At 43.8% G+C, this 25,374-nt stretch overlaps 1 protein-coding gene and 1 long non-coding RNA gene across 7 annotated transcripts in view; both read left to right on the top strand.

The window, feature by feature from the left end:
* LOC137433763 (uncharacterized) overlaps nt 1-14,609 on the top strand; it is a 29,805-nt gene extending 15,196 nt beyond the window's left edge. For 5 of the 6 annotated variants that reach the window (XM_068126054.2, XM_068126055.2, XM_078786098.1 and 2 more), the window contains exons 5-6: nt 1,507-1,641; nt 10,106-14,609. In XM_068126054.2, coding sequence (XP_067982155.2) covers nt 1,507-1,641; nt 10,106-10,761 — 791 coding nt within the window. In that variant the 3' untranslated portion in view covers nt 10,762-14,609. The remainder of the gene's footprint in view (nt 1-1,506; nt 1,642-10,105) is intronic. The other variant, XR_013624815.1, reaches the window with a different exon arrangement.
* Nucleotides 14,610-14,917: 308 nt separating this feature from the next.
* Nucleotides 14,918-22,183, top strand: LOC137433761 (uncharacterized). The gene is made up of 2 exons (XR_013624814.1): nt 14,918-18,778; nt 18,870-22,183. It is a non-coding gene; the product is annotated as an uncharacterized LOC137433761 (long non-coding RNA).
* Nucleotides 22,184-25,374: the final 3,191 nt, after the last annotated feature.

Genomic DNA, 25,374 nt, shown 5'->3' with positions numbered 1-25,374 from the left:
TTTTTTGGCGCTCACGGCTCTTTTTTTGTGCTCACGGCTTTCTTTGCGCTCACGGCTCTTTTTGCGCTCACAGCTCTTTTTGCGCTCATGGCTATTTTTTGCCCTCACGGCTCGTTTTTGCGCTCATGGCTCTTTTTTTGCGCTCACGGCTTTTTTTCGCTCACGGCTCTTTTTTTCGCTCACGGCTCTTTTTTTTCGCTCACGGCTCTTTTTTTCGCTCGCGGCTCTTTTTGCGATCATGGCTCTTTTTTCGCTCACGGCTCTTTTTTTCGCTCACGGCTCTTTTTGCGCTCACGGCTCTTTTTTGCGCTCACGGCTCTTTTTTCGCTCATGGCTCTTTATTTCGCTCACGGCTCTTTTTTTCGCTCGCGGCTCTTTTTGCACTCACGGCTCTTTTTTTCGCTCCTGGCTCTTTTTCTTGCGCTCATGGCTCTTTTTTTTGCACACGACAAACCGCAAACACGCGGGACACAGGGCCACAAATGTAGAAACAGGTCACAGTTTACAAATGTTAGGGTCCAAAAAAAAAATACATAAGGACTGTTTGGCTGTCTGTCTGCTCACTTCTAGACTCAAAGGGCTTGGCCGACCTCCACCAAATTTTGAACAAGTGTTGGGGATATCCAGGGTCAGGTCATGGGCATAAAATAATTCCCCTTCCCCGCCCTCTGTGAGGGTGGGTTGACAACTTGAGATTTTCGTCTGTGCACGGTGATTACTGACCCCCTGCCAGAGGGAAAGGGTATTACTAGCATTGGGCACAAAATAGATGTGTCCCACCACCCCGACACCCTCCTTCCCAAGACGCTCACAACAGGAGTAGGTGTTTCAGTTTATTATAAATGAACGTAGTAATTATTACCTACGCCACCGAAGGTGGATGGAGGTTATGTTTTCACCCCTGTCTGTTTGTTTGTGATCAAGATATCTCAAAACGTTATGGACAGATTTGGATGAAACTTGGTGGACTGGTTGGGTGTGTGACAGGGGAGAATTGATTCAATTGTGGTGAAGATCTGAATATGGATTCGGATACGAGGATTATTTAATTCCTAAGTAATTCTTCACCATTGAGAGATTGGGTGGAAAGTGATTATATAACATGATATTTAAAAAAGTTATGGATGAGTTATGACTAAACTTGGTGGATGAGTTGGTTCGGTGACAAGAACAAGCCGATTAGAATTTGGTTCAGGTCAGAATCCAGATCCGGCCTATCAGTGGGATAGAAACTACAAACTGGTCAGCCTGGCGGAGGTATGCGCTCCACCGAGTACCTGCCGTCCTAGTTTTGTCATGCAATTAAAACCTGTTCATTAACTTCCTATTTATCTGTTAAATCCCTGCGGCGTGACCAGGGTATCGCTTTATTTCAGCACAGTATTCTCAACATCTGAGCTCCCACGATGTAAGGGGAAACCGGTCACGTGACAATATTATGGCCGACTCATTGTTAACATTGCAGATAATGTCGGGAACATGTTTTGTTGGTTTGTGCACGCACAGAGAATCCGGTGATGTCGGGAGCTTTCCACAGGAACAATCTTACAACACCGCAAGAAGAAGTTACTGTTTTTGCAAAGCACGAGCCGTGTGAACCTTTGATTGAAGAGTCAAGAAACCCTGAATCTCCTGAGTCGGGTTGGTACTGCCCTACACAATCAAAACAAAATTGTCGTTCCAAACAATGTAAATGACTTGGGCAGATCTATTTTGCAATGCATTCGCCAATAAAGGGGACTTTGGGCTGGCACGTACATGGTGGGAGTGGGGTGACAGTTGTAAGTTAGAAACAGATTTTACAAATGGACACTTGTCTGTCTGAATGCACAATCCAATCCATCGATCATGAAATGGGTACTATTATTCCACAAAAGCTTGTCCATGGTCGATTTGTTCATTTCTTCTCGGACAATTTTGACATTTTGGAAGAGACACCTTAATGAGTCAACTGACCTCACCAATCTTAATGTAGTACATGAAGAAGCAGACACGACAATGATATTGCACTGTATAAACAACAGTTGCCAGATTATTGTTGTGTCTGCAATAGATACGGATGTCCTCCTCTTGTTGATCGCTCACTCTCGTCACATCCGTTGTAGGGCTTTATAGATGATGTCTGGGACGGCAAAGAAACGTAAATATGCAGTGCCTTCAGAAAGTATTCACACCCTTTGACTTGCTTCACATTTTGTTGTGTTACCTCCTGAATTTAAAATGGATTAAATTGAGATTTCTTTGTCACTGATCTGCACATAATACCCCATAATATCAAAATGGAATTTTATTTAGAATTTTTTACAAAATAATTAAAATGAAAAGCTGAAATGTCTTAAGTCAACAAGTGGTCTACCCCTTTGCTATGACATTCCAAATTCAGCTCACGTGCATCCACTTTCCTTTCATCATCCTTGAGATGTCTCGACAATATGATTGGAGTCCACCTGCGGCTAATTCAATTGATTGGACACGATTTAAAAAGAAACACCTTTCTGTATAAGGTCCCACAGTTGACGGTGCATGTCAGAGCAGAAACTCCACCATGAAGTCCAAGGAAGTGTCCGTAGAACTCCGAGATAGAATTGTGAGGACGCAATGATCTGGGGAAGGATATAAAACAATTTATAGAGTGTTGAAAGATCCCAAGAGCAAAGTGAGCTCCATCATTAGGAAATGGAAAGAATATGGAACTTCCTAGAGCTGGCCGTCTGACCAAACTGAGCAATTGGGCAAGAACGAGCTTGGTCAGGGAGGTGATGAAGAACCCAATGACCTCTCTGACAGAACTACAGAGTTCCTTGGCCGAGATGGGAGAACCTGGCGGAAGGACAACAGTCCTGCAGCACTTCACAAATCGAGGCTTTATGGGGAATTGGCCAGACGGACGCCACTCCTGAGAAAAAGGACATGACAGCACGTCTGGAGTTTGCAAAAAGGCTCGTGAAAGACTGAGAGCATGAGGGAAAATATTCTGTGGTCTGGTGAGACTAAAATAGAACGCTTTGGTCTGAATACAAAGCGCTACGTCTGGTGGAAACCAAGCACAGCTCATCACCCATCTAAGCCCATCCCTACCGTGAAGCATGGTGGTGGCAACATCATACTATGGGGATGCTTTTCAGCGGCAGGTACTAGGAGACTTGTAAGGATAGAGGGAACAATGAATGGAGCCAAATCCAGGCAAATCCTTCAGGATAACCTGCTTCAGAGGGCAAAAGACCTTAGACTGCAGCGAAGATTTACGTTCCAACAGGACAATGACCCCAAGCATACAGACAAAGCAACACTGGAAAGGCTTCAGGACAACAATGTGAAAGTCCTTGAGTGGCCCAGCCAAATCTGAGACTTGAATCCCATTGAGAATCTGTGGAAAGACTTGAAAATTGCTATTCACCGACGCTCCCCATGCAACTTGACAAAGCTTGAGCAAATCTGCAAGGAAGAATGGGAGAAACTCCCAAAATCCAGATGTGCAAAGCTGATGCAGACATATTCAAAAGAAGACTCGAAGCTGTAATCGCTGCCAAAGGCGCTTCTATGAAGTATTGACTCAGGGGGGTTGAATACTTATGTAAATTACATATTTCTACATTTCATTTTTAATTACTTTTTATTTTTTTATTTTTTTATTTTTATTTTTTATTTTTTTATTTTTTTTTATTTTTTGAATACAAGATCGAGGCTCGTGAAAGAGCGAACATTAATCACACAGAAAGACAAACAGACACACAAAACAAATAACATCGGGAGCGGTAGACAAGATGGGGAGAGAGGGGGAAGGACACAAACACAACATTTGAGAGCGGGGACCGAGATACATGGAGACATCGAGAGAACTGTGGGAGGGAGAGGGCTTTGGGGGGGAGGCATGGGAAGGGGGGGGGGGTGGGAGAGGTATAAAACATATGGACACTGCCAAGACTTCCAGGAAAGAAGTTGGAATTTCAAACAAGGTGGATCTGGGGTGAATTAGTGGGGGTAGAAAAGATCAAGGTTTTGGATGGGGGAAGATAAGAGATGGTGGTGAACAGCTGTTTTGAAGACCTGGAGGGAGGAGTGTGATTGAAGTGAGTGTGGGAGTTTGTTCCAGAGGCGGGAGAAAAGAGGAATGAAAGAGTGAAGGTGAGCAGAGAGCCGAGATTTCGGCAGTTTAACCATCAGAGGGTGGCTGGCAGATCTTGTGCGACCTGTAGGAATATTTGGGGGACAGAGCACAGAGAGAGCTGGGGGAGCAAGGCCGGAGAGGAGTCGGTAGAAGACAGAAAGACCACCTACCTGCCTGCGGTGAGTGAGTGAAAGGCCCTCAGTGATAGCTTCATCGCGGGAGATTCCAATGATTCTGAAAGCTTTGGTTTCAACAGCGTGAAGCCGAGCTAGGTGTGAGGCAGGAGCACCAGCCCATAGGGGAGAACAGTATTCCATTGAGCTGCGGATGAAAGCCTTGTATGTGGTGAGGAGCTCAGGTGTGCCTAGGAAGGACTTCGCACGACGGAGGATGCCCAGTCGGCGACTGGCTTTGCAGGCCAGCTTGGAAATGTGGTTTTCCCAAGAAAGATCATGGCAGATAGTGAGACCCAAAAGCTTGAGCGACAGAACTTCTTGGAGAGGATTGTTGAGAAAGTAGATGGGAGGGTTGTCCAGTCGATCTTTTCGGAGAGACATAGTAAGAGTGTGAGATTTGTCAGGATTGAAAGACATGTTCCACTTGTTTGACCAGTCTGTGATTTTGTCCAGGTCTTCAGAGAGTGAGGAGGCTGCAGACTGCCGATCTGAGGGAAGAGGAATGGAGCGGCAGAGAGTGGAGTCATCAGCAAAGAGATAGAGAGGATTTTCCAGAGAGTCGGAGAGATCATTGATAAAGACCAGAAAAAGCACAGGGCCAGCACACTGCCTTGGGGAATTCCAGCCTGAACGGGAAGGGGAGATGAGAGAAATCCATTCAGGGCCACACGTTGACTACGACCAGAGAGGAAGTCCGCAAGCCATGCATGGAGATTTCCATGGATACCATAGGAGTAGAGTTTGGTGAGCAGAGCTGGGTGCCAGACCGTATCGAAGGCACGTGATATGTCGAGGGAGACAGCTCTAATTTCCTGTTTGGCATTGAGGACCTCCATCCATTGTTGAGACAGGAGAAGCAGCATGTCCAGAGTAGAGTGACCTGGTCTGAATCCAAATTGATGATCAGAGATCAAGCCATTGGAGAAGAGGAAAGATTTCATATCCGAAGCAATGATGGATTCCATGACTTTGCTGATAATTGGGAGCAGGCTGATTGGTCTGTAGTTAAAAGGATCTGTTTTTGCACCTTTTTTGTGTAAAGCGGTAATGTTTGCTGATTTCCAGGATGCTGGCAGATGACCTTGAGCAAAAGATAGGGTGAAAAGAACAGAGAGAGGGTGAGATAGAGTGGCAGAGCAGGATTTTAGGACCCGTGGGCTGATGCCGTCTGGTCCAGTTGCAGAATCAGAGTCGAGGTTAGACAAAAAGGCTGATTGGTCTGTAGTTGCAAGGATCTGTTTTTGCACCTTTTTTGTGTAAAGCGGTAATGTTTGCTGATTTCCAGGATGCTGGCAGATGACCTTGAGCAAAAGATAGGGTGAAAAGAACAGAAAGAGGGTGAGATAGAGCTGCAGAGCAGGATTTTAGGACCCGTGGGCTGATGCCATCTGGTCCAGTTGCAGAATCAGAGTCGAGGTTTGACAAAAACTCCTCCACCTTGTCAGGAGAGAAGGTCACAGAGTCCAGGAGCAGTTTGGTTCGACTGGGAAAGGTGGGAACAGAGAGAGATGGGTTTGGGACTAAGGATTTTGAGGCAAACACAGAGTTGAGGCATTCGGCTTTGTCACGTGCGATGTCAACTGTGTGGCCATTTGAGGTAAGGGAGGGGATGGAGGGGGAACAAACACCAGAAACGGATTTGACCAGATGCCACCAGGATTTGGAGGAAGGAGACAGGTTTGAGAGTTCATTCTTGAGTGAGGAGAGATAGTGCTTCCTGGCACTCCTGAGGGTAGACACACACTTGTTCCGAGCTTGGTGGAAGGAACTGAGATTTCCTTCAGTTGGATTAGCCTTCCAAGAGGCAAAGGCAAGTTGTTTCAGGGCAACTGCCTCACCACAAGATTCAGTGTACCATGGACGGGAGGAAGGGTAAGACAACTGAAGGCGAGATGGGATAAATCTGTGCATGAGAGAGATCAGTTTGCTTTGGAAGAATTCCCAGGAAGAATTGATGTCAGAGGCAGTGGAGATGGGAGACCGATCCAGACGATTGATGGCTGCTTGAAGACCGTCCCAGTCGGCCTGAGTGAAATGCCAGACTCGTCGACGCTGAGGAGGCTCTCTGAGAATGGCCAGAGAGATGTCCACTTTGACAAGCACATGATCAGAAGAACCGATTGTAGCAGAAGAAGAGCAGCAGACATTAGCAGGGAAGTTAGTCATAACCAAGTCTAGAAGAGAAGATACTCCATTGGCTGAGATCTGGGTCGGGAAATTGACAGATTGTGTCAATCCCAGTGAGTCACAGAAGTCCTTTGCTGAGGTGCCATGACTGGTGAGAGAGGAACCCACACCCAACCAGGTGGCATGATGACAATTGAAGTCACCACATATGAGGAAGAGAGAGTTGGGATGAGTGGATAGAAGTTGGTCCATGTTGTCAGACAGTGAAATGTAGATGGAGTCATCACTGTTTGGGGGACGGTACAGAACACATATGAACAAAAGGTGGGAGCGGAGAGGAAGCCGTAGCCAGAGGTACTCCTGGGGGTGAGGAGGAGAGAGGGCAGTGCAAGGAGAGTGAGGAAGAGAGTTTTTGATAAAGATAGCCACCCCACCACCAGGCCGAGGCTCAGGTCTATCATACCGGAGGAGGGAGTAACCAGGAAGAGATATTAAGGAATCAGAGACATCTTGAAGGAGGAAAGTCTCTGTTAAGCAGATCAAGTCTGGATTGTCAGAAGCAACCTGTATGGAGAGATCAGTCAGGTTTGAGCGAAGGCCCCGGATGTTTGAGGTCCATACCGTTAATGAAGAGAGAGGGGGAGCATCGGGTACAGGACAGGGGAGGGGAGGAGTAGGGTAAGATGAAGGATGAGAGGGGGAGGTAGGGAGAGCAGTTGTTAGTGTGTCAGCGATTGCAGAAGAGTTCCAAGAAAGGGAAGGATGAGGAGGATGAAAGGTTTGAAGGTGAAGGGATGAGGCACAGAGAGGGGTTGTTTGAGGGGGGGCAGAGGAAAGAAGAAGGTTGGGGGGGGGTGGAGGTATGAGATAGAAGGGAGACGAAGTGGGGAGGAGGCAGCTTTGAGGAGGAGGGGGGAGGAGGGAGAATTGGAGAGGAATGGTATGGGGGGAGATTTGAATGGGAGGGGTTGGGGGGGAGTTTTGAAGGGGAGGAGTGATGGGGGAGTTTAGGAGGGGAAGGGCAAGGGGGGAGTTCAGGAGTGGAAGGGCAAGGGGGGAGTTCAGGAGTGGAGGGGTAGGGGGGGAGTTTAAGAGTGGCGGGGCAAGGGGGGAGTTTAGGAGTGTAGGTGCAAGGGGAGGCATTTGGATGGGAGGGGCAAGAGGGGAGTTTAGAAAGTGGATGATTAATGAAAGACGAACATTGAAAACAAATTGGGTTTGTTGTGATTTTCAAGTTAGCAATCCGGTTCAGAATGATGGAGGAGGGATGGAATGAATGTGAATTTAGACCATGTAGTGAGGGAGACGTATAAGATATTGAATTTCTTTTTTTTGAGGTGGAATGAGTTGGAGAGGAAATTGAGAAAAGCCTTTTAAATAGGAAGAAAAACAGCGTGTTGTAAAATACCACTGAGTAAAACACTGAAGGGGAAAGGTTATACATATTTAAATAATATTTAAACAGAACCGTGAACAATCTTATGTGCACAAAAATACCAACGGGGGGAGAGCAGAGAGGGACCACCACGAGTCACGTGAAGGGCAAACGGTGGATGGCAAGTTGTTACAAATGCTGATGGTAATGCATCTCAGTTATCAATTTCATCGTCTGTAGATATGTATGACAACGCTCAAAGATTTCTGGAGCTGTTACCCGACAATCAATGGCCAACTGTTTTAATGAGGCTCGAAGGTGGAGAGAATGCACTCGAAAAGGACATCTTTGAGGATGAGCGTTGCGAGTTTGTGGCACCGAGACGATAATGATTTCTGAACCAAATGAAGACATTTCTTGATATGGAAGCCAATGCAGTGATGGCAACAGAACTTGTTGAAGAGGAAATAGTCTCTCACGTCATCAAACGGCAGATATTGGATGGCAATGATGGTTACTGCAGTGAACTTCAACCAGCGAGAGGATGCCGAGGGAGTCTGGAGAGTGGAGCAAGCAAGGTGAAAATAGAGGCAGGGAAGTGGAGGGGATGGAGAGGCAGGAGCAGGGAAAAATGGAAAGAAATATGCTTCTTAACTCGTACTTGTGCAAACCATACGATTTGTTTGTTAAACCTTCAGTTATTTAATTTTCCCAACATCATTGTTGATCTATATAAGTGAGTTATTTACAAGATGATGTTTTAAACCTCACAAGAGTTTGGTTGTTTTGTTACCATCTGCGTACATGGGTCACATAAGGAAATTCCAGGTTCAAATCTGTTTTCCTTCATTTACCTGTTCCTTCGTATGCACCACATGGCTGTGGGCGGCATCATTTGTTGAGGTAGCAGGTGTGCCGCTAATGCGGTGCACCCTGTACCCAACACCATGGCACCCTACAACACCCTGCACCCAACAGGAATTTGTTCCGACTCTTCGGAAAGGACACCGTGGCATCTTTTACATCCACCAACTAATTCTGCCAGACAAGGCCTCCAGTTTTTAACCTCCATCAGATTGTCGGCACACACGTTGATGAATCACCCGACCTGCGAGATACCAGGGAGGTAGTTTATAGCTGGATTGAGATTCAAACCCTGGTTAAACGGTCCAGAAGGGTGTGCGTACCTCTACGCTAGCATGATTGCCTCGTTATTTACTTATCTATAATTTAGATTCATGTCAAAGTCCATGGATCTGAACAAGCTCCTCCAGTCAGGTTCACCGTGTTTTTTCGTTCAAACCTTTTGGTGATTAGCAAACCTGTACATTTTTGGAATATTCAGAGCATGAGGAATCCAAAAATTAATGTTGGCATTTGTGTAGACACCTGCATGGCCGCCATTTTGGATTTTCAAAATGGCCACCATAAAATACATAATTTGCGCTATCTCGGCTTCTAGTCAACCGAGAATCTTATTTAAATATGCTAATCCTATGTTTTCTGGGTCAGGAAAACCATTGGTGGGATCATTAGACTTCTAATCCTAACACTTGCTTCACTTTTAGGACTTTCCAGATGACACTCAGGACAGTGATGAAGATCTGCAAAAGCATATTCCTGAACGGTATAGACCTAGTAGATCCTGTGTATAGGACTTATAGTTCAATCTGATACTAACAAGGCTGCTTTGTTGCTTTATAAACCCATACCTATAACTTCAAAGGACTTGCAATATCATGTATTATGTAATACAGTTATATCACAAATATAAAGGCAATGGTTTTCAATTACCTTTGTTTGTTGCTTTTCTGTAATCCTGAGCACTATTTTGAGGCCTTTATTGGATTCCCTGACCCAGAAAACGTAGGTTTAGCATATTTAATTAAGTTTCGAGGTTGAGTAGAAACCGAGATAGCGCAAAATATGTATTTTATGGTGGCCATTTTGAAAATCCAAAATGGCGGCCATGCAGGTGTCTGCAAATACCAACATTGATTTTCGGATTCTCCATGCTCCGATTCCAAAAATGTACAGGTTTGCTAATCTCCCAAAATTTTGAACGAAATTACATTTGTTAACATAGTGAACCTGACTATTCCATGAACTTTGCGATATATGATTAAGAAAGGTCGTGTTCAGGTAAAAATATAAGAAGTTTGATGTTTACGTGGTGAATAGCAATGTGCCGTTCCGATTGTGAGTATACAACCACAATGATTCATTCACACCCGGGTATCCTAATGCCGGTCCACATATCGATTGTAATGATTTGATAGAATCCGATTTATTCTCATGGTCCTATGATTTTATTTGCAGAAGAAACGCCAAATGATATCGGCCAAATAATGGCTTCCCAGGACTCGTCGGCAATGTACACGTGCTGTTACTGCCAATACAGCACCGAATTCAAAAGAAAGTTTTATAACCACGTGAAGGTGCACAAAGAGGAGAACGTGTACAAGTGCAACGTGTGCGCCAAGGCCTTCATGCGCTTATGGGACGTGCAAGGCCACATGAGGAGCCACACGGGAGAGCGTCCGTACAAGTGCTCTTTCTGTGGCAAAGGCTACAGCCACTTGGCCAACTTGAAGATCCACGTACGGAGCCACACGGGCGAGGAGCCGCACAAGTGCAATTTCTGTGGCAAGGGCTTCAGGCGCTTCTGGGACTTGAAAGTCCACTTGAGGAGCCACACGGGAGAGCATCCGTACAGGTGCTCGTTCTGCGGAAAGGGCTTCACGCAGTTAGGAAACATGAACGTCCATATGAGGAGCCACACGGGAGAGCAGCGATACAAGTGCTCGTATTGTGCCAAGGGCTTCTCGCACATAACCGTCATGAATGTCCACATTAGGAGCCACACCGGAGAGCATCCTTTCAAGTGCTCGGTCTGTGGCAAGAGCTTCAGACACTCGGGACACATGAAAGTCCACATGAGGAAGCACATGTCAGAAACAAATACTTTGGGGTAGAAGAGAGCCACAAAAACTGCAGGGTCCTTGGTAAAGAACACGACTTGTATACAAAACACACCACATTGCGAGCTGCAAGGAGAAAGCAAGAAACAGGACACAAAAAGAAGGAAACTGTTCAGCGTAGACTAGTCTACGAAAGGTGCTGCATCCCAACACTACCAGTGAAGACGTGCAGACATATGCAGCCAAAGGAAGTTTAATAATGTGCAATGTGCATGCAACGTCAACTTTAGCATCGCTCATGTGTTCACAAAGAGAGACCCCACACCTCGATCGCTTCCTCACCTTGCTTAACAAGAACAACGGTGATCGTTATCATTACCTCTGCCCACTGCTTACATCATTTTGCTGGGAACGTGGCTGTGCCGCTGATGCTGATGCAGTGACCCCCGTTTCCAGTAAGCTCGTCCACCTCGGAAGGATGACAGGCCGAGTCAACCCACCTGGTGTTATTTAATGGGCCAACAGGAGCTCAAATCCAAGACCATAAGACCCTAAGTGTGTCACTTTAACCGTTAAGGCAGCAGCAGGCGTGCAAGGGTGACAATACTATGCAACATCTTAACGTGTAAAATACAGTGCATTCAGAAAGTATTCAGACCCCTTCACTTTATCACATTTTGTTATGTTGCAGCCTTTTGCTGAAATCGTTTAAATTCATTTTTTCCCTCATCAATCTACACTCAATACCCCATAATGAGAGAAAACAGGATTTTAGAAAGTTTTGCAAATTTATTAAAAAGAAAAAACTGAAATATCACATTGACATAAGTATCCAGACCCTTTGCTATGACACTTGAAATTTAGCTCAGGTGCCTCCCATTTCTCTTGATCATCTTTGAGAAGTTTCTGCACCTTGATTGGAGTCTTGCAAACTCCAAGCGGGCTTTCGTGCGTCTTTCACTGAGGAGAGGCTTCCGTCTGGCCACTGTGCCATAAAGCCCAGATCGTTGGAATGTTGCAGTGATGGTTGTCCTTCTGGAAGTTTCTCCCATCTCCACACAGGATCTCTGGAGCTCAGCCAGAGTGACCATCGGGTTCTTGGTCACCTCTCTTACCAAGGCCCTTCTCCCCCGATTGCCCAATTTGGTCGGGCGGCCAGCTCTAGGAAGAGTCCTGGTTGTTCCAAACTTCTTCCATTTAAGAATTATGGAGGCCACTGTGCTCTTGGGAACCTTCAATGCAGCAGAGATTTTTTTGTAGGCTTCCCCAGATCTGTGCCTCGACACAATCCTGTCTCTGAGCTCTGCAGGCAGTTTCTTCGACCTCATGGCTTGGTTTTTGCTCTGATATGCATTGTCAGCTGTGAGACCTTATATAGACAGGTGTGTGCCTTTCCAAATCATGTCCAATCAATTGAATTTACCACAGGTGGACTCCAATCAAGGTGTGGAAACATCTCAAAGATGATCAAGAGAAATGGGAGGCACCTGAGCTAAATTTCAAGTGTCATAGCAAAGGGTCTGAATACTTATGTCAATGTGATATTTCAGTTTTTTCTTTTTAATAAATTTGCAAAACTTTCTAAAATCCTGTTTTCTCTTTGTCATTACGGGGTATTGAGTGTAGATTGATGAGGGAAAGAATGAATTTAAACGATTTCAGCACAAGGCTGCAACATAACAAAATGTGAAAAAAGTGAAGGGGTCTGAATACTTTCTGAATGCGCTGTAAGTGACACAGCAAATGCAACCACCACAACAACTACAAAGAAGACAAAGGAAAAGAAGAATACAAAACAAAATGTCACAAATGGAAATGCTTCCCTACTGCCCGTGCGTCACCTTTTTGCCTTCTGCCACCTTGCTTGTGCACTATCCAAGATTTTGTACATGGAAACAAGAACTGAGAGACAAGCACGAAAAAAATAAAATGGACTGAACAAATTGGAAATAAGGAAAATATTCACTGGAGTGACTTTCGAAAGAAAAAGAGTGGAGATGACTTGATATGTGGATGATGAAGATGAAGAGCACCAGACATTCCCAATATCAATGGCATTATGATGTGAACATGTTCAGAGCAGTTTCATCCAACATTATCCACCTGCACCTCCGCTTCGTTCACATCGCACACTCTTATGCATGTCTGCCGACTGCACGACGCCATTGCGGTCCTGTGTCTCAAAGTCGAGGCTCATGTAACGTGAGCAAACACTATCGGCAGGGTAAATGCACCGATGTCTCATGTCCTTGTCCTGCATGTGAAAGTTCCAAGTATGATGAGCCAAGCGAGCACTCTTTTTCATTTAATAGCAATTTGCATTTTCTTAAAACAACTTGTTGCAAATCAGAAAGAAATCCCAGTACAAGAAAACTCGACAATGACGAGACTTAAACAGTAGAGGGTAAACTACATGAAATCACTTGCTGCAGCAAAAGCCTCGTATTACCGTACCTGGACTAAAAACACCTGTTCTAGCATCAATATGTTATTCTCTTTTATTCATTATCGGGCTGCAGATTGAGCATGAAAATGAGGGTGAAATGGCAACTAGCTTCCTACCAGCTAATTTTGATATTTTGATAAAGTATGGGCCCTGACTACTTGACACACCAAAAATACCCAGAATCCCCTTGGGGGAACATGTTCAAGTGACGTCATCAAGTTGGCCTCCATTTTTATTAAGTTTTTGTATTTTATTTTTACATTGCGGGTCCCTGTGTCCTGATCTGTAATAAAATGATACTAGCATCTGATTTAAATATTATATTTGATAATATTAATATTTAATAATATTTAAAAATAATATTATTAATTATGAATGAAAATGAATGAATGATCGTTTTAAGGCCATTTCCCCCACTAGAGTGGGGGTTAGCCTTGCAGGCCCCATGACAATCATGGTTCCCTTTTTGAGGCAATGTTTGCAATGTTTTTATGGCCGGATGCCCTTCCTGACACCAACCCTTAGTCGCCTCTTACGATGCGCAGGGATACGATGTACCTATTCTAAACCGGGGTACACACCGGGAAATATTATTAATTATATTTAATAATATTAAAAATAATATATATATATATATTTTTGTATACAAGATCGAGGCTCGTGAAAGAGCTAACATTAATCACACAAAAAGTCAAACCGACACACAAAACACAAAAAATAAGGGGAGCGGCAGACAAGATGGGGAGAGAGGGGGAAGGACACAAACAACATTTGAGAGCAGGGACAACGGGAGAAATGTGGGAGGGCGAGGGCTTTGGGGGAGGTGGGAGAGGTATAATAAATCTATATATATAAAACACAGTTTGTGTGTGTGTGTGTGTGTGTGTGTGTGTGTGTGTGTGTGTGTGTGTGTGTGTGTGTGTGTGTGTGTGTGTGTGTGTGTGTGTGATGTTACCGATAGACTCCTAAACGCAGAGGCTTACGTGCTTGATATTTGGCATAGACATGACCATTGAGCCTGGGACGAACATGGCCGAACTCAAAATATTTGACGATCCATATTTTTTATTCATATTTACCTCAGCGCACGGAATCAACGGAATCAGAGCAGGTGGGCGCTGATTCGCTCAGAGCGATCACGTGATGACGCTATGAACGATATGACGCTATAACGCTATGACAAAAAAAATCGCTATGACGCTATTAACGATATGACGCTATGAACGCTATGACGCTATGACGCTATGAAAAAAAAAATCGCTATGATGCTATGAAACGCTATGACGCTATGAAAAAAAAAATCGCTATGACGCTATGAACGATATTACGCTATGAACGCTATGACGCTATGAAAAAAAAAAAATCGCTATGACGCTATGAAACGCTATGACGCTATGACGCTATGAAAAAAAAAATCATTCGCTTTGCCAAGGGGCTCGCTCCCCCCCCCCCCCCCCCCCCCCCCCCCCCGTTCCCCTCCCCTCCCCCGCCCGGCAATGCCGGGTACTTCTGCTAGTATAATATAATTTATATAATATAAATTATAATATAAATTATTAATTAATTAAATTATAATATAATAATAAATTAATTTAAATGCATGCATGCATTGCATTCATGATTTCCTATTAAATGCATTTAATAATTTAATTTAAATATTTAAATGATATTTAAATTAAATGTATGCATGCATGTAATGCATTTAAATGCATTTAAATTAATTTAATAATTTAATTTAAATATTTAAATAATAAATTAAATTAAATGGATGCATGCATGCAATGCATTTAAATGCATTTAAATTAATTTAATAATTTAATTTAAATATTTAAATAATATTTAAATTAAACGCAGCTGATGCATTAAGATCAATTTCTTGGGTATTCGGTTATTCAGTTGTTGGTTGTAATTTTTCTATGTCTCTGCGAATAATACTAACTGCACAGTGAAGTATTTGGGAATCATTGTTGTAATCAGAACCATCATCATTCTCAAGCAGGTCTTGCTCGATATCGGATTCTGACACTTTAGCCATCTCTCCAACTAAATGTCCCACTGTTATGCTACTGGAGCATACAACATCCGGCAATCCTATCTGACTGTAAAATGCTATCTCGTCTCCCAAATTTTCGATCATGTTTTTCTTAACCTAAAAGGACCGTGCCTGTTTGGCAGTGTCAGGATCCATGTCCAGTTTGACCAAACAGTAAACACCCTCTGTAATGTTTGCACAAGTCTGATAGAAGCACTGGTGTTCCATTGTCCAACATTTCCTTGAATTCCAGGTAGACATTTCTAGCTGCTTGATTGAAAGTAGAGTCAACACTTTCTTTCTCTGCTTTACACTTATTATCCTCTTTGGTATTTGAAGAGGTAATGTTTTGATAGCATATCTTGTGGTATTTCGCATTCTTTGCAAATATATCGTTCTCAAAAGAAAGACGTTGGACAACAACCTGATTTCCTGCAGCAATAGCCCCCCGAAGCACATTCTCACGAACTTCTGCTGGCTTCATATTCGCTGCTGTAGGTTTTATTCCTTTCTTTTTATTCTCTGGCTCTCCACAAATGATAGTGTTCATCCCAGGACAAGGCTGATGTTTTTTCTCTTGACAGCCTGGCTACTTTCGGCTGGTGTTCATTGGAATTACTACTCCATTCTTGCCTGCGTTTTTGTGCTGCTTGACGTTTTTGTGAATCCGTACAGGTACATTTGCAGGCAAAATGAAATCGGATCTGGGACACCTGAGGTGTCTCACGAAGTGACAGTATTTCATCAGCAACCTCATCTTGTCGCTCCTTGCATTATTTTATAAAAGTTGACAATCCCTTAGATGTACTTGTCCGTGCCTTTTCTTTCTCAGATATAGGTCCTTTCTTTCCTTTGCAAATTGTACAAATATCAGTCCGCAAGACATTCTCAGAGTCCCTACTTGTTGATGGTCCGCAAGACATTCTCAGAGCCCCTACTTGTAGATGGTCCGCAAGACATTCTCAGAGCCCCTACTTGTAGATGGTCCGCAAGACATTCTCAGAGCCCCTACTTGTAGATGGTCCGCAAGACATTCTCAGAGTCCCTACTTGTTGATGGTCCGCAAGACATTCTCAGAGCCCCTACTTGTAGATGGTCCGCAAGACATTCTCAGAGTCCCTACTTGTTGATGGTCCGCAAGACATTCTCAGAGTCCCTACTTGTTGATGGTCCGCAAGACATTCTCAGAGTCCCTACTTGTTGATGGTCCGCAAGACATTCTCAGAGTCCCTACTTGTTGATGGTCCGCAAGACATTCTCAGAGTCCCTACTTGTTGATGGTCCGCAAGACATTCTCAGAGTCCCTACTTGTTGATGGTCTGCAAGACATTCTCAGAGTCCCTACTTGTTGATGGTCCGCAAGACATTCTCAGAGCCCCTACTTGTAGATGGTCCACAAGACATTCTCAGAGTCCCTACTTGTTGATGGTCCGCAAGACATTCTCAGAGTCCCTACTTGTTGATGGTCCGCAAGACATTCTCAGAGTCCCTACTTGTTGATGGTCCGCAAGACATTCTCAGAGTCCCTACTTGTAGATGGCTCTTGCTCGTCCATTGTTCTCATCTAAAGATGTGGACCTAGAACAAAAGTAATGAATCTATTCTTAGAAAAAGCACAGCAACAGATGCAGAAATTAATACAAGGAATAAAAACTAACAAAAATACAGCAAATAAGGACAAGGTATCCACGGCCATATTATGTTGAATGAAGAAATCCAAGAAAAGAGTGAACCTGAAGTGTGATGGTAAACTTGCCAAGAATAAATAAACAAAGACAAATTAAATGTAAAACTCTGTGATGAATCGAGAATGAAGAAGAACTGAACCAAGAATGAAACAAAAATGAACATCATTAAATCTATCGGTTAACTGCGAGTCACTTTAAACTCTGGGATAATCAACAATGAAATAGAAATTGATAACATTGAAATGAATATATCAACTCATAATAATAAAAGCACTGGAATAAAACAAGAATGAAAAACAAGAAGGAAACAAAACTGAATAATTTTAAAGGTAACGATCAACTCTGGGCCTACCTCCTAATGGTTTAATTAGCAGTCGATCCTTAATCTGTGGATGTCAAGCTCAGTATGTCTGGAAAAACACCAAAGGAACCATTACATTTAGTGTTGCAATCAATATCGTGCAACCAACCAGGTGTCATTATTCTGTAATAAGCCAAGTCCCTCTTTATACGTGTATAATATTGTTAGAACTGTATCATAAAAGCAAACATCAGATTTCTCCCACTGTATTCATCAAATATGGAGAAAAGAAAAACGCCATTTCAATGCACTGGCGGCCATGTTGCTATCGCCCCCTGGTGTTCATTTCACATTGGTGGTTACCATTTGTTTCAATGATCTACTTTTGTGTACAATACCTTTGCTCAAGTAAAACTACTATATAAACGGTTAGGTACCACGTGAGCACCTGTACACATTGCCAAACTTTACAATTTTGGCAGCCATTTCGATGACGTCATTTAAGCATGTTCCCCCAGAGGTATTCTGGGTATTTTTGGTTTGTGAACGTGTCAAGGCCCATACTTTATAAAAATACCAAAAGTAGCTGGTGGGAAGCTAGTTGTCAGTTCCGCCATTTTTAAGGCACTTTTTCACAATAATCTGCAGCCCGATAAACAGGATCCGAGCTCCTTTCCCAGTAACTATAACTACATCTCTTTCCCCAGCTGATCAATTTGCTGCTTTTTTCCAATATAACATCTCATGTTCATAACACCAGCATAATCTTTTAGAACCCTTACACTCTGGCTTTAAACACTTGCACAGCACTGAGACCCCCATCATAAAGGTTACACAGCACTGAGACCCCCATCATAAAGGTTACACAGCACTGAGACCCCCATCATGAAGGTTGCACAGCACTGAGACCCCCATCATAAAGGTTACACAGCACTGAGACCCCCATCATAAAGGTTGCACAGCACTGAGACCCCCATCATGAAGGTTGCACAGCACTGAGACCCCCATCATGAAGGTTGCACAGCACTGAGACCCCCATCATGAAGGTTGCACAGCACTGAGACCCCCATCATAAAGGTTACACAGCACTGAGACCCACATCATAAAGGTTGCACAGCACTGAGACCCCCATCATGAAGGTTGCACAGCACTGAGACCCCCATCATAAAGGTTACACAGCACTGAGACCCCCATCATGAAGGTTGCACAGCACTGAGACCCCCATCATGAAGGTTGCACAGCACTGAGACCCCCATCATAAAGGTTACACAGCACTGAGACCCCCATCATAAAGGTTGCACAGCACTGAGACCCCCATCATGAAGCTTACACAGCACTGAGACCCCCATCATAAAGGTTACACAGCACTGAGACCCCCATCATGAAGGTTGCACAGCACTGAGACCCCCATCATGAAGGTTGCACAGCACTGAGACCCCCATCATAAAGGTTACATAACACTGAGACCCCCATCATGAAGGTTACACAGCACTGAGACCCCCATCATAAAGGTTACACAGCACTGAGACCCCCATCATGAAGGTTGCACAGCACTGAGACCCCCATCATGAAGGTTGCACAGCACTGAGACCCCCATCATAAAGGTTACATAACACAGACCCCCATCATGAAGCTTACACAGCACTGAGACCCACATCATAAAGCTTACACAGCACTGAGACCCCCATCATAAAGGTTACACAGCACTGAGACCCCCATCATGAAGGTTGCACAGCACTGAGACCCCCATCATGAAGGTTGCACAGCACTGAGACCCCCATCATAAAGGTTACATAACACTGAGACCCCCATCATGAAGGTTACACAGCACTGAGACCCCCATCATAAAGGTTACACAGGACTGAGACCCCCATCATGAAGGTTACACAGCACTGAGACCCCCATCATGAAGGTTACACAGCACTGAGACCCACATCATAAAGGTTACGCAGCACTGAGACCCCCATCATAAAGGTTACACAGCACTGAGACCCCCATCATAAAGGTTACACAGGACTGAGACCCCCATCATGAAGGTTACACAGCACTGAGACCCACATCATAAAGGTTACACAGCACTGAGACCCCCATCATAAAGGTTACACAGGACTGAGACCCCCATCATGAAGGTTACACAGCACTGAGACCCCCATCATAAAGGTTACACAGCACTGAGACCCCCATCATAAAGGTTACACAGGACTGAGACCCCCATCATGAAGGTTACACAGCACTGAGACCCACATCATAAAGGTTACACAGCACTGAGACCCCCATCATACAGGTTACACAGGACTGAGACCCCCATCATGAAGGTTACACAGCACTGAGACCCCCCATCATGAAGGTTACACAGCACTGAGACCCCCATCATAAAGGTTGCACAGCACTGAGACCCCCATCATGAAGGTTACACAGCACTGAGACCCCCATCATGAAGGTTACACAGCACTGAGACCACCTTTGTGGAGGTTACATGGCACAAAGACCGCCTTTGTGAAGGCCACAACACTGAGACCGAAGTGAAGATGGTAAATTGCATATAAATAGATAAATAATTCAAGGTGCTATGTTGATCATAGAGACAGACTGGACATGGTAATCTATGTAAATAAATAATTAAAAGTGGAATGTTGGTGGCGGTGATGCTGTGTATAAAAATAAATAAGTAATTCAAAATCACGTGTTGGTAATGGTGATGGTAAAGTGTATATTCCTTATTATAATTGACGACCAGTGTTTGTTTGTGTGTTTGTTTGCTGTGCTACTCCTCCTACAGTTCTGACCCGATTACATCCACACTTGCTACATAGGATCAGCATGACCTCAATTAATGTATCGGGGTGTTTTATCTTTGCCGGTGGTCTTGGTTGGGGGGGAAAGGGGAGTTCTCAAATTCTCTATGTAAATGTGTATCATGTATCGCCGCCTCCAGGTGGGAGAAGGTATTACAAGTCGCACCTTTTGCAGTACATAGGCCTACAGTATTCCTGTCCCCACGTTTTCCAGTGCAGCGAGTTGTTTTGAATTATAACCAGTAGCCATGTTTTTGCTTCATGCACGTAACCCGGATTATTTTTAAGCGGTGAAGCCGCTACAATATTTGACTTTGTCCATCCCTCCGTCAAAAATGAAGAAGAACCTTTAAAACCCACCGGGTTTTTATTCCAAAGGATTCTGAAGTGTAATTCTTCTGAGTTCTAAAGGGTTCTAATGAGTAATTCTAAGGGATTCTAAAGGGAAGTTCTAATGGGATTCGTTCGTTTTGAGGCTTTGCCTTTTTTTTTTTTTGTATACAAGATCGAGGCTCGTGTAAGAGCTAACATCAATCACAAAAAACAAAATGGACACACAAAACATGCAATAAAGGGAGCGGGAGACAAGATGGGGGGAGAGAGGGAAGCACCCAAGTACAACAGTAGAGAACAGGGACATGGGGAGATCTGTGGGAGGGAGAGGGCTTGGGGGAAAGAGGCATGGGAAGGGGGAGGAGGGTGTGAGAGGTAAAAAAAACACATGGACACTGCTAGAACTTCCAGGAAAGAAGTCGGTATTTCAAAAAAAGTGGATCTGGGGTGAATTAGCGGGGGTAGAAGAGATCAAGGTTTCGGATGGGGGAAGATAAGAGATGGTGGTGAACAGCTGTTTTAAAGCATTCATAAAGTTTTAAAGCATTTTAAAAATATTTCATATTAAATGCCAAAATGAACCACTTCCTCCAGACACAGATGCGATTTTTAAAATATTTTCAGGAGCGATTGAGGGAGCTGTCAGTTGCCTATACACCGCTCACATAAAGGTATGCATCAACAGAATGTGTTACATGCTTGGAACACGATCGCTGTCGGTTGGTGCTCTGCTAGTAAATAAATAATGGTTCCAAAAAGCGTGTACAATCTTGTACAATCTTGTATTCTCTTCCTTAAAAATAGAAAATCGCACCCATGTCCGAAGGAAGCGGTTCAGGTTGGCATTTTTAATATAAAATAGGCAAAGCTTAGAAATGAACGAAACCCATTAAACTTCCCCTTTAGTACCCCCTAGAACTCGCAACAATTACACTTTGGAACCCTTTAGAATTAAACAAGGTGGGTTAGAAAGGTTGTTCTTCATTTTTGACGGACGGAAGGAAGGAAGGACATAGCCAAATATTGAAGCGACTTCACTGCTTAAAAATCAAATTCCCAAACTTCTTAATCGACTCTGATCCCAAAAGAATTTGGCGTCCCTCATAATCAGATATCACTGCATACACATGCCGAATATGAAATAAATACGTCGTCATTTTCAGGTAGAGGCTCAGGACAGACAATACCCGAAATAAAAGATCTCAGTGGGGCTGACACCTGCTTGGAGGCTAATAAATCGATTAATTGATTGATTGAGCAGGTGGGGGAAGGACACAATTAATAAATCGATTAATTGATTGATTGAGCAGGTGGGGGAAGGACACAATTAATAAATCGATTAATTGATTGATTGAGCAGGTTTAACAGGTCCCGTATTTTACCGTTTTACTCATTGCTGCCTCGTCAAAAGTAAACACCTCAACACCTCCTCCAAGGATGTAAAAAAAGCATGCCCTGGGATTTATTTTATATCAATGATGACATCATCCAAGTATGATAACCTGACAATTGCATTCTATTTTTAGTGAAAATCTACATCAAGAGTGTGACTAATGCTCATAAATAACAAGAAAAGACAGCATTGCTAATTTCAAGATTTAATCCAAATGTAACTGAAAGAAGGAAAATGGACGCAAACCTAAAAATGACTGGACAACTGTAAACTGAACAAAAGAGACTTCGTACCAGCAATGCAGTAGTTGCAGCAGAGTGACTGTCGAGTAATTAAAGGAGGAAATAAAAGAAAAAGGTGAAATGGAAATACCAGTTGATTGATGATGATGATGAGCGATTGTACTTGAGCGACTTCAGATACTGTATTTGCTTTGGTGTGTTTCTCAGTTTGCTGTCAATGCCATAATAAATCACATGAAACAATCATTTGTTTGAAGATTTCTACTCGAACATATGGAATGTCGATGGGAGTTGCAACAAGGGTTTAAATCGGAATATATTCATTCATTACAACTGTGTGAAGTATCTGTGGGGTCTTCATGGGCCTAGCTACGCCCCTGAAGCACTAATCCTCCACTCCATCGCACTCTCTCCCCCAATAGGCGAGTAGAAATCATAAAATTAGTCAGGGTACCAGGTACCAGCACATATTGCTCTACTCTTTAGAAGACTCCAGTCACTAATGAAGTGAGGGTTGGTCCATTACATTCTCACATTTTAACAAGAATGGACTTTTTCAAACAAGGGTCTAAAGGGCACCAGATTCACAGATTAGCAAAATGTGGGGAGGAGGGGGGCTCAGTTGGACGGGGGAGCGATATGTACATAAAGGACAACATTTACATCCTTTTATTATTTTGTACCCTAATATAAACACCGTAAACACAGCGCTGCTGCATCATAAAAAGACGTGTGTGAACACCGTGGGGCCGTCCAAATACCACCCGTCGCAAGCAATCATGACAACTTTCATACATTGTACTTTTCATACAACTTGTACATTTCAGTGTACATGTACATACCTTCTGCTGCACTTGGACAACATAATCATAAGTTAAAAAAACCATCTCTCAGCAATTTAACCGGTCTCCCGACTAATTGATTCTGTATCTTATATATTCTTGTGTAAATATGGAGAAGGAGGAATGACAACGTTGCTTAAGTAAATATGCTTCGTTGTAAGAATTGATGATTTCTTAAATTTTTTAGATTTCACTCCAAATTTTGACACTTCTTTAGTCCAAAAGATCCGATCCTCAAATCCGAACACAGATTTCAATTATATACTTTAATTAGTCCGTGAGAGTCCATCATGGAAAATGACATCATATGAAGCATAAAAGAGCTCCAAGCTCCTAATTTGAAAAATAAAGCACCACCAAAAGCAATATATACAGCGATTTGTAGGTATGAAGATCAGACATTCGATGATATGTGTGGAAAGTGAAAAAAATAAATTGAGCACTTTATCGTTAATAAACTGTTGTGGCCTGTTCCAAGTCAAGGCATTGTTGAGCAGGCTGAACAGGAGAGGAGGGAGCAGGGGGAAGGGGGGAGAGCAGGTTAATGAGGAGGAGGGAGAGGGGGTGTACTGGCATCAGGGGGGGCAGGGAGAGGGTGAGCGGAAATCAGGAGGAGGAATGAGAGGGGAGCAGGAGGAGAGGGAGATGGGAGCAGGAGGAGAGAGGGGATCAGGAGAGGGGGAGGGGAGCTGGAGAGAGAGTGAGAGGGGATAAGGAGTAGTGTAGACTCGACGAAAAATTGGACAAGTACATTATCCAAGGAGTAAAAGCTATTTCTTAGTACAAGCTGTCAACAAGCTGTTCTGCGGTGAATTTGATATGCTGAATTCGAATCTACTTGTTGCGAAGCTCGATTTTGCATTATAAGTGCACAAAATGGCAAATCCAATATGGCCACCGAAAATGGATTACTTTGACAAATTTGATATTTTCATTATTACGATGGGGTGAGCATGACTTGGAAGTTGTGCTGGTCATTCTAATAAGCCTCACCTTAAAAACAAACATTGTGCTGAGGTGTATCGATTGGCCACCAGGTGGCTTTGTGGTCTGTGCATGTGGTCATGCATGTGGCTCTGTGGTCTGTATATGTAGTCATGCATGTGGCTCTGTGGTCTGTACATGTGGTCATGCATGTGGCTCTGTGGTCTGTACATGTGGTCATGCATGTGGCTCTGTGGTCTGTACATGTGGCTCTGTGGTCTGTATATGTAGTCATGCATGTGGCTCTGTGGTCTGTATATGTAGTCATGCATGTGGCTCTGTACATGTAGTCATGCATGTGGCTCTGTGATCTGTACATGTGGTCATGCATGCGGCTCTGTGGTCTGTACATGTGGTCATGCATGTGGCTCTGTGGTCTGTACATGTGGTCATGCATGTGGCTCTGTGGTCTGTACATGTGGCTCTGTGGTCTGTATATGTAGTCATGCATGTGGCTCTGTGGTCTGTACATGTGGCTCTGTGGTCTGTATATGTAGTCATGCATGCGGCTCTGTGGTCTGGACATGTAGTCATACATGCGGCTCTGTGGTCTGGACATGTGGCTCTGTGGTCTGTATATGTAGTCATGCATGTGGCTCTGTGGTCTGTACATGTGGTCATGCATGTGGCTCTGTGGTCTGTATATGTAGTCATGCATGTGGCTCTGTGGTCTGTATATGTAATCATGCATGTGGCTCTGTGGTCTGTACATGTGGCTCTGTGGTCTGTACATGTGGCTCTGTGGTCTGTATATGTAGTCATGCATGTGGCTCTGTGATCTGTACATGTGGTCCTGTGGTCTGTACATGTGGCTCTGTGGTCTGTATATGTAGTCATGCATGCGGCTCTGTGGTCTGGACATGTGGCTCTGTGGTCTGTATATGTAGTCATGCATGTGGCGCTGTGGTCTGTACATGTGGTCATGCATGCGGCTCTGTGGTCTGTACATGTGGTCATGCATGCGGCTCTGTGGTCTGTACATGTGGTCATGCATGTGGCTCTGTGGTCTGTACATGTGGTCATGCATGTGACTGTGGTCTGTACATGTGGCTCTGTGGTCTGTATATGTAGTCATGCATGTGGCTCTGTGGTCTGTACATGTGGTCATGCATGTGGCTCTGTGGTCTGTACATGTGGCTCTGTGGTCTGTACATGTAGTCATGCATGCGGCTCTGTGGTCTGTACATGTGGTCATGCATGTGGCATTGAAAGTCAGATCAGAAAATCATTTATTGAAGCTACATTTCCCTCTAGATATTTTTGTATCAAGCCCAATTGTATCAAGTTGTTGCTGCAAGCAAATTAATCTTGTTTTATTTGTTTTCAGAATCGGTAATGATGGAGCCGCTGTTGTCGTTGAAAAGGCCACGTGAGGTGGATTTAGACGCCTGTATTTTCCATCAGGAAGGCAACAAACCCAAAAACAGCCTTCGAGATGGGGGTGAAAAGGGCTTAACCTCAATAGCAAAGGAGAAGCAACTGAAAGACAGTAAAAAACGAGAAGTGATAGAGCGACTGGTGGATATATTAGCCGAAGTGATGAACTGAACTTGCACTGGCAGATAAATTGTTGTAGCGAGTACACAAACAAAAACAAAATTGATCGTTTAG

Source organism: Myxine glutinosa, chromosome 10 (genome assembly GCF_964187855.1).
Source record: "Myxine glutinosa chromosome 10, kmMyxGlut1.1, whole genome shotgun sequence".
Lineage (NCBI taxonomy): Eukaryota > Metazoa > Chordata > Myxini > Myxiniformes > Myxinidae > Myxine > Myxine glutinosa.
The sequence above is the reverse complement of the archived record's forward strand: the minus strand, read 5'-3'. Positions and strand labels throughout refer to the sequence as shown.